General features: G+C 46.1%; 1 protein-coding gene across 1 annotated transcript; it reads right to left on the bottom strand.

Moving 5' to 3' along the window:
* Positions 1–9,372: 9,372 nt before the first annotated feature.
* Positions 9,373–10,533, bottom strand: LOC121835711 (the record flags this gene model as incomplete). Its single annotated transcript, XM_042290160.1, has 1 exon — positions 9,373–10,533. A coding segment is annotated over exon 1 (1,161 nt), but the record flags the coding sequence as incomplete, so codon positions are not given.
* Between the last annotated feature and the right edge of the window lie 7,689 nt (positions 10,534–18,222).

Here is an 18,222-nt window from a genome sequence, read left to right as displayed (position 1 = left end):
TTGACACACAGTTCGCAAAAAAGGATCACTAGTGTCTCGAAAAAAAATAAACCGATTTACAATTTGCCGCAGATACAGGTGCACCAAGCCTAGTCCTCCCTCACGTACGCGTCGAAACAGATTCATCCTGCTTGTGCGCTCCCATGAAGAGCCCCATATAAACACCGCAAACACCCGATGCAGTTTCTGCACATTCACTCTGGAGCAATGTAGTACTTGCAACACGTACCAGAGCTTACTAACAAAGAACTAATTACAAACCGTGGTCCGCGCAAAAATAGTAAACCGATTGCCCTTCCATTTTTCAGCTTTGTCCCGGAGCTCCACAACCTGATTACGCCAGTATGGTTCATTATCACGATAGTACTCGAGCGGCACACCCAAGTACTTCACAGAAGTGGTTACCCACTGTACATTCAAATAAACGCTTGGTGTTGCCGCCCACTCTCCATGCCAGAACCCTAGATATTTACCCCAATTTACAGCGCTTCACTTGGTGATACAAAAACTCTTGATTTGTTTTACCGCTGCAACAATGCTTTCTTGATTTGTACAAAACAAAGCGATATCATCCGCGTATGCAAGGACACGCACTTCGGATGCCTCTAGCTTAAAACCGCTTATTTTACTGTTTTGTAAGAATGCTCAAACGAAAGGATTCTATGTATATACAAAAAAAGTAGGGGGGAAAGGGGACAACCTTGGCGGACAGAGCGGTGTACCATGATAAGTTTCCCTACAGATTTATTGACTATTAGGCTAGTTGTACAGCCACTGTACGCCATGCGCACCCCCTCGCGTATAACTTTTACTACGTTAACATGATCGAGAATAGCTAATAGGACGTCGTGTGGTACCCGGTCAAAGGCTTTCTCGAGGTCCACTTGTAGCATGGCCACGCGGCTATGCGTGGCGTCGCAGCATTCCAGGACACTCCGCGCTGTGTGAATGTTAGTAAAAATTGTTCTACCTTTTATCCCACATGTCTGGTGAGGTACAATTATCCAGTGTTGTACGGAACGGCGTTCCTGGAACGCGTTCCTTTTAGGAGGAACGAAGGAACGCCGCCGTTCCATTTTGTATCGCTGGAACTGGAACGGGAACGCGTTACATTTTTACTGGAACGGAGAGAGTAACGGCGTTCCTTTTTTTCGTCCTGTGGGGTAATTTTTATTTTGTTTCGAACAGTTAAATTTTGAAAATACAAAAACAATATCTTTACGAAGTGCAGGATCTTGTTACCTTTTTGGCTACTAATCTTGTGAATTATTTTGTGTGGTCCTCGCTCGCTAACAGTTTCGTGTGCAGGAGAGCTGGTGGACATTGATTCTTTTTTGAGTGCCCGAAACTGCGGTTCAAAAAGCAAGGCTTTTACTCGTAGGAAAAGACAAAGAAAGAGGCTTGTTTCAAGCTCAGCTACTTTCTTTGGTTCCACGAATCCTCATACACCCAGAAATCTAAGGCCGACTACAGCCACTTGTGTACTTCCATAACGAGACCTACAGTTCCAACAAGATCACAGACTGCCAGAGATCGAACGCACCCTTGTATCCCGAACATTGGTCACTTAAGAGATACACAAAAGAAAATAGCCATTATTTCTTCTCTTGTCGCCCCCACCTTCAAAATGAACAACAAAGCCAACCTTACAAAGAAGTATTTGTACTTTTTAAGACTGACCTTCCAAAAACCCTACCCTCTCCTCGACTTGCTCGTCTTGCGGACGGCAACATCGAGAAGCAACTGTTGTGAAGTTCGAACAAGGGACTTTGCTCTATTGAAACGTGTGAGGTTGCTGTAAAACGCTCGTACAATGTTGGGTAAAAGTACATTCGGCTCGTCTGAATCGTCCACTACAAACATGAATATGGTTACATGCTGAGATTTTAACTTGAATATATCAACAAATGAAACCGTGCTTCCGCTTGTTTTCTTCTCCTCTTGCCCTTCCATAACGACATACAAACTCGTATGTTGACTACTAAAGGGATAGATAAAAAAAATCTGCTTGATTAAACTAAATATAGTAATTAGCAATATACGAATGTAACGCATATGTAACGATATGTTCCATTTTTTAAACTGTAACGGGAACGAGTTCCTTTTTCAAAGATGTAACTTGTAACGGGAACGCGTTCCAAAAGTCAGAAGGAACGAGGAACGAGCTTTCGTTCCTTTTTTTGAGGAACGTGTACAACACTGCAATTATCTTGGTTATAACGTTTTGCAATCTTCTGGCCAAGACCTTCACCAAAACTTTGTAGTCGACGTTGGTCAAACTTATGGGACGATACGATGTCACGAGCCTGAGTTTAGCTACATCTTCCGTCTTAGGGATGAGGATGGTGTGAGCCGTTATAAAGACGGCGGAAGAAAGCTAAGATCGAAGGCTTCGTTAAAAACGTCCGCTGAAAACGAAGACAGTGTATGATTGAACGCTTTATGAAAACCCGCACTTAGTCCGTCTAGGCCAGGGGATTTCCCCGGGTTCAAAGTGTCAATTGCCATTTTGACTTCCTCGTATGTAACAGGACCTTCTAGAACTGATTTTGTTTCATCATCTAGTCTAGGCATTAAGGACAAAAATTCACTTTTAAACCTTTCAACATTTACGGGGTTAGATGAAAACCAAGCGTTATAATACTCAAAAAATGCTCGCTCGATTTCCGCGTTGTCGCTTGTGACTGTACTGTCTTTTTCAATTTCTGCGATATCATTCCGTCGCGCGTACTTTTTTTCCATGCTTAAAGCTCGCTTAGTAGGCGTCTCCCCCGCTATCAATCTGTCGGCCCTTGCCCGCACAAGTGCCCCATGATAAAGTTCTTTATCTAGCTGCTCGAGTTTTTCTTTAAGAAATAAAATATCCTCCCTAAAGACCCCCGGCCTTTTGCACTCTTCTTTAACTAGCGTCTGCAAGTTTGAGCGCAGTCACTTTTCCATTTTTCGTTCTTCGTTTTTAATCGCACTAGCTCTTTCTATGGCCATTCTCTTGACATTCTGTTTAAAAATTTCCCATTGAATACCATACCCAGCTGATTTGTCGCCGGCTGTCATTTGCTCAACTGCAGCCTGAACTTGATTCATGAAAATTTCATCTTTCAGGAGCTTTGCGTTTAGTTTCCATAATTCCCAGGAAAACCCTTTTTTAAATTCATTTTTACTGCGAAGAAAAAATCTGACCAAACAATGGTCACTGAAAGAAACTGGGCTCACGCTATACTCAAAATATAAAGGAATCAACTCACTCGACACATACGCGCGATCTAAACGGGCGTGACTTGCCCCTTGAAAATGTGTAAACAAAAAATCGCGGTCGTTCCTTAGACATTCTCCTCCGTCATCTAGGCAGCGCTCGTTAATTATACTACAAAGGCTCTCGGTGCTGGAGTCACGATAGGGCGTCGAACTTGACTTATCGCCCGCGGAGCACACGCAGTTAAAATCGCTAAAAAAATGAGAAGGCGTTCACTTTTACAGTACTGAGGCCAGATTCACGAAACGATCTTACGCCAAAAATATGCGTAAGACAAAACTTCAGAACAAATTCGTATTCACGAAACTAAATTTTTGTAAGTTTTGCACAGGTTACGACGAAATCCTACGACAGCTCCGAAGCTGTCTTACGCACTTCTTACGATCAAATCAGCATGGCCGACAGCGTCGCTCAGTTACGTGGTCGCGACATCCAATGGACGTTTATTTTTCTACGTATGCTTCTCGCGCGTCCCGACTTCAAGCAGCAAGAAAAAAGTAAAAAGTACTTGAAACAGACCACGACGAACAAGAACGCTGGATCCACAAACACCCGGGAAAAGCTCCAACGGCCACGATTCCACCGACCCCATCGGTAGATAGGCCTAGCAGGCACTCCGACGCGGCGCAGGGAGCTCTGACGGTCTTTGGCCAAGAGCGTTTGCCCACGACCGGCTGGCGTGCTGAATGGAATATGCCCGCGCGACCCTTGTGTACCCTTCCCGTATTATAGTTTGATCGCTGACCTCAATTTTAGATTAAGAGGTCAATCTCTTCCTCTTGTCATCTCCTTGTTTTCCGAGGCAGCGGTGACGAACGCTGTCGTCGAAAAGGTACTCTCATCGATTTTGTCTCCATGTTCTGTGTGATATGGAGCTTAAATAAACGCCGTATGGATTACCTTCGCAACACGGTATGTACACTTTGTTATTAGTATGCCATTATTATTTTGACGCGACTGCACGTCACTGTCGAGCTATAACAGTTCGTGGGTCGCAATGCCGGTCCAACCTTTCTTTGCCGAGTGTCATGTCAGTGTCGAGTTGCAATCGTAAAAGATCGGTCCCGAAGCGCTTACTAACTCGCGGTCCAACAGCGCGAATCCAGCACTTCGATCAAACGCGCGCGTCCGCTCCGAGTATGAATATTTACGTGACTCTTGCGATCGACACTCTCGTAGTTCAAACGTATCGTTTTTAACGTCGGCTCTCTCCTGCATCTCCGAGGCCGCGAAAAACGCCGCGGTAATTTGTTTCGATCTACTACGTCGCTTTGCAAACGACTGACACGGGCCGCCTTTTACCAACGATGGCAGTTGTGTTGACTTCGTAGCGATCCAGTTCGTGGCAATCAACGGAGGCGGTTACGCATCCCGGCCTCGGCATTCGGGCGCGTTTAAATCGTGTTAGTGTCGACATAACACTGCACGGACACGAACCGCACGAACCGTAGACAAGTGGTGGCGGAAAAGACGCCCGTGCTTATTATTGAAAATCCACGTGCTCCGAACTGCTCTAAACCATGCCGAGCTCTCCGATTGGTTGTTCGAAATGCCGAGACGCCGTTGCCATAGCAACAGCATCGGTAAGTTCTAGTTTTTCCGTAGGAGAACGTAGCTTTCCTCCTCCCACTTAAGAACGCGTTCGTGAATACCGATTTCTCCTCTTCTTACGATGTTCTTAACTTACGAACTTCTTTGCTAAGTTGTCGTAAACTGAGACGCTCTTTGTGAATCTGGCCTCTGGTGAATAAAATCAAAGACAACCGCCGCTCTTCGACTTTGTTAGGAGCGTACACACAGGTAATTCTCCATTCAGATCCAGAAAACGAAAAATCGCACACAGCGAAAGGACCAGTCGTACAAGTGGTCACCTCCTCTACGGTCGCCTCTAGACTTTGGCGTACGAGCAGCATACAGCCCGCCGACGACCCGACCGCGTGACTAACGCATATGTTATAGCGATCCGTGAAAGGCCGCAGCATAAATTCGGTCCGTTCCTCACTCTCCACCTTGGTCTCCTGCACAGCGATGATGTTGAGGTCCTGCTCGACGACGAGGCGATAGAGCTGCCTCTGTCTCCTACGGTCCGCGAGCCCTCGGACGTTGAGGGTCGCTAGTCGTACAGGACATTCTAAGGAGTCCATGGGCTAGCGAGGACCAGACCAAGCGAAATGGCGCTTACCCCCAGCGGTCGCTGTCGCACAGGGCAGTCCTATCACACGTCGAGTCACTCCGGCCGCTTGTCGCTGTCCTGTGCCGGTGCTGACCGCGCTTGCCGTCTACGCCCTTCCAGCCGGCGACTAGAGCACTATATAGCTCCTACGGAGCAGAGTAGCGCAATCCTTTGAACCCCGTGTTTTGCCGACAACATGGCCGACAGAGCGGCTCGGCGCGAGTCACTTGGTACCCAGGGTTCCAGGAGGCGGCCCGCCCTATGGGAGAATACATGGAGATAGATACAACACGGCTGATTAAAAAATGAACGGCGAGTTCACACTTTTCAAAACTAGTCTGCCGTGAAGTTAGTAAAGCACTAAACACTTTATCAAAGTGTTAATAATATCGAATGCGTGTGCGAGTTTTGAGAAGGCAATTTCCAAGGCAATGGCGTTTGAAGCAGACGATTTTTGCTCGCAGCGGAGATGGGCTTTTCGGGTTGGCAGTAGCGGGTCACGTGAATGGTGTGACGTCGCCGTGTCGTCTGCTGCATGATGCCGCTCAAGCAATTTTTAAAAAAAAGTCAGGTCCTTGCGGGGCGCAAAACTTAGCGCAAATTATTCTAAAATGTTCCATTATTATGTAAAAAACAATTTCCACTCCGTACACCTCCACAATACTTAAGAAACAGCGATTGTCTCACGTTCTCCATGCATTTCTGACCGCAGTTGGAACCTCCGGGCGTTCGCCGCTAGTCGCCGAGAGGCGGCGTTCTAGATTGCGCTACTCTGCTCCGAAGGAGCTATATAGTGCTCTACCGGCGACCATCTTCCACTTGCGCTCGAGCCGGCGCAGCTGTAGTTCCTGCCCAGTCGTGTCCCCGACGTCTTCGAGCGGGCGCTTCGCTGAGCTCGCTTCGACACCCATCTCTGGCTCGGCGGTGACCTCGTCAGGAACCGGGGCCACTCATTTATTCATTCATTCATTTATTTTCACCTTAAGGGCCCGGTTAGGGCATTACATAAGGGGAGGGCAGTAGAACGAAGAATGCAATAGCAGACGCAGTAGTAGAATAATAACAGTAATTATAAACAAGAACATGAGAAATTATACATAATGGGCTAGTAGATTATCGTAAAACACTGTTCTATCAGAGGTGCTGACGATGGAGGATGGCAACTGGTTCCACTGTGTGATGGCATATGGGAGGAATGATTCGTTGAATGAGTTAGTTTTACCAGAAATACGTTTTATTGCACAAGAGTTGTTTAGGCGGGAGGATATTCTATCGGGGGGTGAGAGCAGGGCGTTTTTTAGTTCTGGGCAATGATAATAAATTTTATGAAGAAGGCATAAACGGGAGAGTTTCCTTCGAATGAGTAAGGGTATAAGCCCGAGTTGACTTTTTAGAGAAGAGACACTGGTGAAGTGGTCATACGATGATAAGATAAATCGGGCGGCTCGGTTTTGTACTGACTCCAGGTGATTGATTAGATAGACTTGGTGAGGACTCCAGATTGCAGATGCATATTCTAATTTGGGCCTTACATAAGTTTCATATGCCAACTTTCGGACTTGGGGAGGGGCGTCTCGCAGGTTACGTCTGATGAATCCGAGGGTTTGGAAAGCCTCTGCAGAAACGGCTTCGATGTGAGGTTTCCATGAGAGGTCAGGCGTTAGTCTAAGGCCAAGATATTTATACATTGAAACTGATTCGATCACGTCTTTGTCTATGGTATAATGGAATGGTAATTGAGTTTTCTTGCGGGTAAAATGGATTAGCTTACACTTAGATTTGTTAAGCGACATAAGCCATTTTCCGCACCAGTCGTTAATTTTCATTAGATCATTTTGAAGCAAAAGATTATCAGTGTCTGTTGAGATGGTGTTATAGATGACGCAATCATCGGCGGAAAGTCGTATTTTGCAGGAGATGTCATGTGGGAGGTCGTTAATAAAAATTAGAAAAAGCAGCGGGCCAAGGACGGAACCCTGAGGTACACCTGAAGCGACGTTTGTTAGCTTTGATTCATGCTCGTTAACAACCGTGTATTGCATACGAGACGCGAGAAAGCTGCTAATCCATGAATATACAAGGGGATCTAAGTTTAGGGATGATAGTTTAGAAAGCAGACGTTGATGGGAACACGGTCAAATGCCTTCGAAAAGTCGAGAAATATGGCGTCGGTTTGTATATGGCGTTCTAGGTTAGTCTGCAGTTCGTGAACAAATTCACATAGTTGGGTCTCGCAGGAGAACCCCCTACGAAAGCCGTGCTGGTGCCTGAAGAAAAAATTATTTGACGTTAGGTGAGTCATGATGTTAGAATACAAGATGTGCTCAAAAAGTTTTGACGCAATGCAGGTTAGAGAGATGGAACGATAGTTCGAGGCAGAAGATCGAGTTCCCTGTTTGTGGACTGGGGCGATCCTCCCAATCTTCCAGTCGGAAGGAAGACAACTCTCGGAAAAAGATTGATTAAAGATGAGGCTGAGAATTTCACCGGAAACGTTGGCTGTATTTTTTAAGATCTTTGCATTAATATTGTCTGGGCCTGCTGAGGAAGTGAGCGGTAGTTTTTCTATTTGCTTAACAAAACCGGATGAGTTAACAGTAATCAACGACATGGGATCATAACACTCTTCAGGGACAGTTGGAACATTTTGTGGGGATTCAGTGGTAAACACAGAAGAAAAGTAATCATTAAGCACTACAGGGCACTCCCTCTCCGGTACAGGCTCACCAGCAGTATCCTTCAGATTGATATTTACGTGGCCACTTTTAGGTGACATAAGCTTCCAGAATTTTTTTGGATTATTTTACAAGATTGCGGGCAAGTCCTGGTAAAAAAATTTAATTTTAGATAGCTTAATGGTTTTGGTATAGTTTTTGAGCGTAGTGTAATAAGCGTCCCAGGCAACAGATAAGTTAGTTCGTTTTGCCCTTGCAAACAGTCGTTTTTTCCTATTGCACAATGACCGGAGCGCTTTATTATACCATGGATTCGAAGAGTCCGTCCTAATGCGTAAAGTAGGGACGTATAATCTAACCAGATCACTTATTTTATTCTTGTAAAGTACCCAGTTTTCCTCGACAGATCTTATCGAGAATTCAGATACGTACAAGCTATAAAAATTTGATAAATCATTGTTCATTGCTACGTAATCGGCTTTATTATAATCGTGAATAATTTTACAGATTGGGTTTTTGACGAATACCGGGAACGACAGGTCAACGTGAAGGATACTATGGTCGCTCAAACCGTTACAATGACTTACTGTTTTTACAATGTCCGGTGATGTAGTTAAAATGAGGTCGAGAATGTTACCAGAGCGTGTCGGTTGGTTAACCACCTGCGTCAGATTGAAGGTTTGACACATGTCAAGAAATTCTGTCGATGTGCGTGACCCATCAGATAATACATTGACCCAATCGATTAGTGGAAGATTAAAATCACCAAAAAGCAACAAGTCAGCTTTTGGGAAACGGTTTTTAATATCAACTAATATGGAGTAAAGAGTGATGGTGAACGATGAATCACAGTCAGGTGGTCTGTAACATACAGCCATAACGATTTTATTGGATGGCGTGCAAACACATACCGCAGAAAATTCGATGCTTCTATTTGAAATCGTAACATCAAAACAAGAAATACTTTTTTTTATAGCTATAAGTACACCACCCCCTCTTCAAAAGGCTCTGTCATGGCGAAAAATGTTCCAGTCATCGTTATGGGGGAATACTTCTTTGTCATCAATACTAGGATGAAGCCATGTTTCTGTTAGGACTACGATATCGGATTCACTGTCCGCCATGACGGCACAAAGATCATCGCGCTTCGGTATGACACTTCGAATGTTGGTAAAAAGAACAGAATGTAGTTGGTTTTTATTTCGCGGTTCAATGTGGCGGGAACTGACTATCTTTCCCTTAGCTTTTTGCATTGTTTGCTATGCATTTAGCTCGACAACAGACTGTGAATCTTGATCAAAGAAATTGCGTTTGTTACCGATGTGTAATTTATCAAAGTGCACCTTAAAAGATACGTTAAGGCTCTTTCCGTACTCAAAAAGTTTGGCTCGAGATTGCCGCACTGAAGCGGAAAAATCGTCGCGGACAGAAAAATTGCTTCCTTTCAGCTTAAACCCGGAAGCCAATATACTCTCTTTGTCCTTAAAACGAGAAAATTTGACGATTATAGGTCTGTTCTTGCCATCATCAAATTTACCTAAGCGGTGCGACCGTTCTAGATTGGAGGGGTCCAGCTGGATGCCCAGTTTTTCTGAGCAGAAAGCAAGTACAATTTTTTCTGATTGACTCCAAGTTTCGTTCAGAGCGTCAGGGCAGCCAAAAAATAACAGATTACACCGTCGAAGTCGGTTTTGGTGGTCATCACATTGTTTTTGAATGTTAGCTATCTCAGCCGACATGCCGGCCTTTGGTGCAGCGCCTGACACAGCTTTTGCCTTGGCCAGTTCCGCCTCAATAGCAGTTACTCTCGCTGACAGCTGACCTACCAAAGCACTCGTACTTTTTTGTTCATTTTGGAGAGCCATAACCTTAGCCAGCATGTCGCCCTGAGTAGCCTCAATTCGCTGAACAGTAGATAGAATATTAGCAATAGCTTCGGTATTTGGGCCTGGGTTTGATTCAACGTCTCCCGACATTACCAAAAACATTTGCGAGAGCGAAGCAATGTAACAGCACTCGATACAAAAGCGGGAAAGCAATCTTAAGTAGTGGCGAAAGTCGTCGTTATGGCACGACACCATAATCAAACAGTGGTCGCTAGTGCGAAAACATCGTGCATTGTCGAGGTAACTAACCTGAAGAAACAGAAGGGTGTGCGTCATTGCTTGCTCGACGGTGACGTGCCCCAACTGGCCGGTCAGCGAGAGCTCCTTTTGTAGGCACTGTTCAGCCGGGGCTGTCCCCGGTTGCCAGGTGAAGTGCGGTGATGTGTCCAGATTTGGCGAGGTACACGGTGCAGGTGCTGGTGTCGGTCCGTGCTTCGGGAAACAAATCCCCCACTCGTTGTCGCTGCCATCGGACTCTTCTGCTACGAACGTCGGTGGAAGAACCAGCGCCAGGAGCATCTGAAGAAACAGAAGGGTGTGCGTCATTGCTTGCTCGACGGTGACGTGCCCCAGCCATGTCGCTTATCGTTGAGGTCTCCGACTGGAGCTCGACTTCAGGAGGTGTGTCCGAAGCCGCGGTAGCCGGCGGCTTTGGCGGCGAGCCGCTCTCCCCTACGGGGACAGTGCCAGGGGCGTTGTCCTTCTTGACGTCCTCATTCGGGGCTCCCGCTGGTGCCGCCGCATACTCCGCCTCTTCATCGTCCATGACGTGGTCTGCGTTTCTTCGTTTGTCCCTCGACCAGCGGCCCGGGCGTACGAGCGGACGCAGTCGTCCCGCTCGTGGCCGAAGGCAAGGCACTCAGAGCACCTGGGAGCCCGGCAGTCCCGACGGATGTGCCCCGTCATGCGACACCGGAGGCAGAGGGGTGGCCGCCCAGGCACAACAACGAGCACCATGCCGCCGCCGAGCCGAAGTTGGTGCGGCAGGCGGTCGAGGGTGACGCCCTCTCTGAGAACGACGCGGACGATGCGTGTGGTGGACTTGACGCCATCGAACCCCGGCACCTTCCAACGCTCGTGCGCTACTTCTTTCACCTTGCCGTACTCGGCGAAGGCTCGGTGGATGGCTTCGTTCGTGACTCCAAACGAGACACAATGCAGCTTCACCCTCAGCTCTTGTCTGTAAGGGTCGACGACGAGGCACTTCCTTCCCTCGACGGCGAGCCGCCCCGCCTCGAGGAGCTTCTTCTTGGCCTCGTCGGTCCTCGGGTCGAGCAGCCAAACGTGGGACATCTGGTAGGCCCCCATCTTGACCACCTCCCCGGGGACACCTGCGTCGCCAAGTGGTTTCCGGAAGTCCTCGATGCGATACGGGCGACAGGCCACGTCGCCGTGCAGCACGACGGCGTGCCTCATCGCCTCCCCTGAAGGCAGCTGAGGCAAAACAATCCTGTAGTCTTCGTTTCCGTTCGCGAACGAATCACCGCGGCCGGCGAGGGCCGTTATCGCTGCTCCTTGGGAGGCCATGATTCAGCGCCCGATGCACTCGGCAACCGGAAGAAGAATCCCCCTATGCCATGCAATCGCTTAGGAAAAGTCGATTTGACCATTCGTTTTATACGAGTTTAGCAGAGTGTGTATAGCCATTTCCGTCCGAAGTGCACTCCGGAGTGCGTATAGCTTTACTCTTTATATAAAGCTCAAATTCCGAGGTGGCAATCTTGGATGGCTATGAAACGGTTCACAAGCCGAGGTGGCCATCTTGCATGGCTGTGAAACGGTTCACAAATCCTTAAAATGAATGTAATTCATGACATCAAAAATCAGGAAACGTGTGTACCCGTCCTTTGTTTTTTCTCCTTTTTGAAACTTTTTCGGGCAAAAGGGACATCCTTTTGCAAACGGAACCACATGCACCGTAAGCATGTTTCAAAGAAACGCCCTCGATGTCTGAACCTTTCGGGACGACCGTATACACTTTAATTCACAAAACCTATGCGACTTCGTTGAAGCTAGAGAGCAAGCATGCATGCTACGACAGACAGCCCTGGCTTCCACGGACGAACGCGAGCAGCAGACATATCTGAACTACGCTCGCGGATGCTTTTTGTCTGCACTCTTAATGAAACAATAATAATGAGGTGCGACGCAACGGTAAGGCCAATAGCTCATGCCAGATAGAAAGGTATAAACTTTCTAGGCCAAACCTCTCGGGCCGAGTCAGGAGCATTTTAGTGTTGCAGCGCGAGATTCTGACAATGAGCGCATCGCTCTAAAGAATGCTTCGGCTGCATATGCAATTAAGCCTTCAGCATGTTATGCAAAGCACTCGTACATCCCTCGCCGTACTTCAGTTCTACTCACCTGCCATGTAGAGTACTTTCGCGTCGTAGAACGATCCTTTTGTTCGCGCGTCTCCGGCCCAGTAGACCTGGTACACCTTGTCGTCTTCAACTACACCGCTAAAGTCCCTCACGTCGCTGGAACTCACAACAGGCTGGGTCTTGTCGAGTAGAAATTCTACTAAAACATAAGACATTGTAGAGCCCGGGCAGGATCGACAGGTTGGAGCAAGCGGGCAAACAAAACGAGTCGAGAGCGATCGTTCATGGAAGCTCGGCGAAGCCTCTATGGGCGAAGCGAAAGTGGCGTGTTCGGCGTTTCGGCGGGCTTCTGATCAAGGTTGTCGGTCGGTTGTGTGTCGTATCTCTATCATCAGCGGTTTTATGGGCTCACGTCCCGAAATCGTTTTCTCGTGCATAGATTATTTTTCGTATTCATAGATTTGACGAAATAGTGGTATCCGAACGAACTTTACGTCCTTTGACCGTACGTCTGTCTGCACGTCAAAGCTTTTTGATGTACAGTCAGATACAATCGATGTACCATCAGAATCGCCACCAAGACATCTTGATGGCATTTCACGGCGGCCGACTGCCACCAGGAAACCATCAGAAAGCCGACAAGCGGAGTCTGACTGGAGTTTGACTGTCGGTCAGAGTAACTTGTTGGCCAATCAGACATGCTTGACGTACAGTCAGGCACAGTCAGCGGTCCAGTAGAAAACACTAACTGCCAAACAGGGTTACATTGATGGATTTTTATTTCGGGACGTTTGTATATAAGACGTGAATTAAGGCTGCCACGGGTCTTTGCCCATCCGGCCCAGCTGAGTTCTGTGTGGGCTCGGTCTCTATACGTGCCCCTGGAGTCTGGGTTTTCGAAAGAATACAAATGCCACTGGTAAACCACAAGACCCAGACTGTGAATCTCGGCACCACCGAAGATTTCTTCATTTCGACGGCTTTGGTACAATTATCCTATTGGATCGGTAGGTTCATTTATCTGCACATTTTTAATTATTCATAGGAGATTATTCACCCTGTCCAACAACCTCCCGACCCTCAAAGAAAAGGAAATATTTGTGGCGGATACTCGCAAGTACTTGCTCTCTAGTAGTTATTTTAACCCGAAGAACATAACCTCGTTCAAAATGTCCTATATCATTTCATTTGTTTCAACAGTTAGATGTGGAAGTCCGTGCTTTGATCAAAGCTGTCATGCACACATTTGCACGGTGCTTGCACCTATTAGGATAAAATCCTTATGCTTGTAGTTTCCACTTCACATGCACTTACGATATATAAACTTTAATTTTGAAATACTATCTATGTTTTATTGAGTACCTGATTTCAGCATGTTGCTGGCACTGTCATTAAAGTGTGAAAAATAAGTTGCTAATACATTAGCTTTTTCTTAAGGCTTGTGAAGTAAACATTTGCCTCACTGATGGTGCAGATGACTACACATGTAGAACTTGAACCATTACCTAGCCTTTTTCTGTAGAAAGTGTTTTGTGATTGATCTTGTATGTTAATTTTAGAGTAGCCAACTGATTGGTTAACACATTTTTAAGATTAAATTTCTTTTATTCAGGTATGCTGGAAACAAGACGTGCCTGAGGGACATCGGGGTACGTTTTAACGCGTATAGCTTTACTCTTTATATAAAGCTCAAATTCCGAGGTGGCAATCTTGGATGGCTATGAAACGGTTCACAAGCCGAGGTGGCCATCTTGCATGGCTGTGAAACGGTTCACAAATCCTTAAAATGAATGTAATTCATGACATCAAAAATCAGGAAACGTGTGTACCCGTCCTTTGTTTTTTCTCCTTTTTGAAACTTTTTCGGGCAAAAGGGACATCCTTTTGCAAACGGAACAACATGCACCGTAAGCATGTTTCAAAGAAACGCCCTCGATGTCTGAACCTTTCGGGACGACCGTATACACTTTAATTCACAAAACCTATGCGACTTCGTTGAAGCTAAAGAGCAAGCATGCATGCTACGACAGACAGCCCTGGCTTCCACGGACGAACGCGAGCAGCAGACATATCTGAACTACGCTCGCGGATGCTTTTTGTCTGCACTCTTCATGAAACAATAATAATGAGGTGCGACGCAGCGGTAAGGCCAATAGCTCATGCCAGATAGAAAGGTATAAACTTTCTAGCCCAAACCTCTCGGACCGAGTCAGGAGCATTTTAGTGTTGCAGCGCGAGATTCTGACAATGAGCGCATCGCTCTAAAGAATGCTTCGGCTGCATATGCAATTAAGCCTTCAGCATGTTATGCAAAGCACTCGTACATCCCTCGCCGTACTTCAGTTCTACTCACCTGCCATGTAGAGTACTTTCCCGTCGTAGAACGATCCTTTTGTTCGCGCGTCTCCGGCCCAGTAGACCTGGTACACCTTGTCGTCTTCAACTACACCGCTAAAGTCCCTCACGTCGCTGGAACTCACAACAGGCTGGGTCTTGTCGAGTAGAAATTCTACTCAAACATAAGACATTGTAGAGCCCGGGCAGGATCGACAGGTTGGAGCAAGCGGGCAAACAAAACGAGTCGAGAGCGATCGTTCATGGATGCTCGGCGAAGCCTCTATGGGCGAAGCGAAAGTGGCGTGTTCGGCGTTTCGGCGGGCTTCTGATCAAGGTTGTCGGTCGGTTGTGTGTCGTATCTCTATCATCAGCGGTTTTATGGGCTCACGTCCCGAAATCGTTTTCTCGTGCATAGATTATTTTTCGTATTCATAGATTTGACGAAATAGTGGTATCCGAACGAACTTTACGTCCTTTGACCGTACGTCTGTCTGCACGTCAAAGCTTTTTGATGTACAGTCAGATACAATCGATGTACCATCAGAATCGCCACCAAGACATCTTGATGGCATTTCACGGCGGCCGACTGCCACCAGGAAACCATCAGAAAGCCGACAAGCGGAGTCTGACTGGAGTTTGACTGTCGGTCAGAGTAACTTGTTGGCCAATCAGACATGCTTGACGTACAGTCAGGCACAGTCAGCGGTCCAGTAGAAAACACTAACTGCCAAACAGGGTTACATTGATGGATTTTTATTTCGGGACGTTTATATATAAGACGTGAATTAAGGCTGCCACGGGTCTTTGCCCATCCGGCCCAGCTGAGTTCTGTCTGGGCTCGGTCTCTATACGTGCCCCTGGAGTCTGGGTTTTCGAAAGAATACAAATGCCACTGGTAAACCACAAGACCCAGACTGTGAATCTCGGCACCACCGAAGATTTCTTCATTTCGACGGCTTTGGTACAATTATCCTATTGGATCGGTAGGTTCATTTATCTGCACATTTTTAATTATTCATAGGAGATTATTCACCCTGTCCAACAACCTCCCGACGCTCAAAGAAAAGGAAATATTTGTGGCGGATACTCGCAAGTACTTGCTCTCTAGTAGTTATTTTAACCCGAAGAACATAACCTCGTTCAAAATGCCCTATATCATTTCATTTGTTTCAACAGTTAGATGTGGAAGTCCGTGCTTTGATCAAAGCTGTCATGCACACATTTGCACGGTGCTTGCACCTATTAGGATAAAATCCTTATGCTTGTAGTTTCCACTTCACATGCACTTACGATATATAAACTTTAATTTTGCAATACTATCTATGTTTTATTGAGTACCTGATTTCAGCATGTTGCTGGCACTGTCATTAAAGTGTGAAAAATAAGTTGCTAATACATTAGCTTTTGCTTAAGGCTTATGAAGTAAACATTTGCCTCACTGATGGTGCAGATGACTACACATGTAGAACTTGAACCATTACCTAGCCTTTTTCTGTAGAAAGTGTTTTGTGATTGATCTTGTATGTTAATTTTAGAGTAGCCAACTGATTGGTTAACACATTTTTAAGATTAAATTTCTTTTATTCAGGTATGCTGGAAAAAAGACGTGCCTGAGGGACATCGGGGTACGTTTTAACGCAAGCGACTCAGCTGAGTTCGTGATGGTGCAACGAGTCATGGATTTCCTCTGTGGCGTTGCTCCTGAGGTAATCAAGTTTCCTCGGGACAAAGAGGCCCTGGCTGCTGAGTTTGAGGAGGTAAGGTTGACTAATGGAACTAAGGGGAGAAAATACTAAACTAGGATATTCCTTGAAAGGCTGGGAAGGGTAGCAGAAGTTCTGTAGCGACTGCTAATCCTCTAGGGAAATATCTGCTACCACTGTGAAGCTCCCTGGACGTTTATTTAAAATTTTTTCCGACTTGCTTCTACAAGTTTGATGCTTCTTAATTTTGAGAATGTGTATTGTCAAGTTAATCTAATATTTGTATGTAAAGAGGAAACATAAATAAAACCATTGCTGATACAATCCGTGATACATTTAGGAGGATGGGATAAACTCGAGCTTGAAGATGTGCTGCGGCCTGTTACTGTCGCACTCTCAGACTCGCATGGCCCACGGTATTCTCACCTTTTCAGTTTGAAGCTCTTTACCATGCTTTACCACAAGATTACACAATGCTCTGATGTTCTCATAAAAATATTTGAAGGGGTCGTAAAATATTTCTTGGAAATTCTGGTTTACATGTGTTTTTGGAATTGGAGTCTTTTTTTATATAACCCAAATGCATTCAGTGGATCTATCTACTAGCGTAAAAAAGATAATTTCAGTATTCCGGAGACGTTCCCTCTCAGTTTTTCATATTTGTCACTATACCGTGTGTTAGGTTAAGAAACTCTTTTCACCTGCAGAGCACAGTTGGTCGGTGATATTGTTGTCGTAGCTGTTTCTGGGAACCCATAGCTTTAACGAGCCGCTAATATAGGCAACCAGTAGGAAATTTGTGGTGTCTGCGAAAGATAGTGACGTAGACACGGCTTAAAGGGCAACTGCGTTTCATTTTCGACATTGAGAAATCTCGAATTCATCCTCCCCCAAAAGATGTAAGAAAACCAGCTCAAATAATAAACGTAAGTTGTCAGGACATTACTGCTCGAGTAATCCCGGTGGGTTAGCTCCATCGACTGCACTACTCACCGAGCCCCCGTGCACTGCGGGAAAACACGAGCTTGGTGGAAATTGCTTTCCCGCAGTAGACAGGTGCTCATTGTGAAGCACACTCAACGTGGCTAGGCCGCCGTGATCAACAAATAGTATGAATTAGTGAAAACGCGGTTTCAGTTAAGCAATTTATAAGTGCATTGAAAACATAGCAGGGCGACCAAATTTTTTTAATTCGTTTGAATTAATCGGAGGTATGAAATATCCGAATTTGAATTATCGCGGGTCCACTGTACTCCAAACTAAATGCCACGGCTTGGCCGCTAGACCTACGGGTTCCCAGAAGCAGCTACGACTACAATATCACCGACCGGCCGCGCTCTGCAGGTGAGACGGTCTCGTAGTATAATGACACTTTCGTAGATCCCTTCTGCTCTTCCGTAAAGTTCAAATAAACTTTGTATGAATGACCTTTGCATCATGCGGTACGTGCAATTTACGTTTTAAGATTCCAAATTAACGGTAGTGCCTTTAGCAAGGGTTGAGCTAGAGCATCTCTCCAGAACTATGCAACGCTGCTCATTGCTTTATTTGCCGAACGCCGCGTCAGCACTGAATTGCGATTGTCTATTGTCGCCTCACAATCTGCAAAAGCGAATGGTAAAGACTGGTTTTGAAGCAAGCGGTTATCAAGAAAAAGTCGCACCGGCGTCGTCGGATGTAATAGACAGCGGTGCCGGCAAAGCGGAGCAGGTGAAGCACTCTTGCAGACGACATTTGCACCCTGCCGCCCGCGTGTCCGCTACATGACGTCAATGTAGCACATGCTTCACAATGGCGATAACAGCACAGGAGCAATGCAGTTGTAAATCTTAATTCATTATTTTTTGAAGAGTAAATCAGGATTTAAGTCT

The sequence above is a fragment of the Ixodes scapularis genome, unplaced genomic scaffold, assembly GCF_016920785.2.
Source record: "Ixodes scapularis isolate PalLabHiFi unplaced genomic scaffold, ASM1692078v2 PGA_scaffold0__279_contigs__length_252992795, whole genome shotgun sequence".
In the NCBI taxonomy this organism is placed as follows: Eukaryota; Metazoa; Arthropoda; class Arachnida; order Ixodida; family Ixodidae; genus Ixodes; species Ixodes scapularis.
This window is presented reverse-complemented; position numbering and strand designations above follow the sequence as displayed.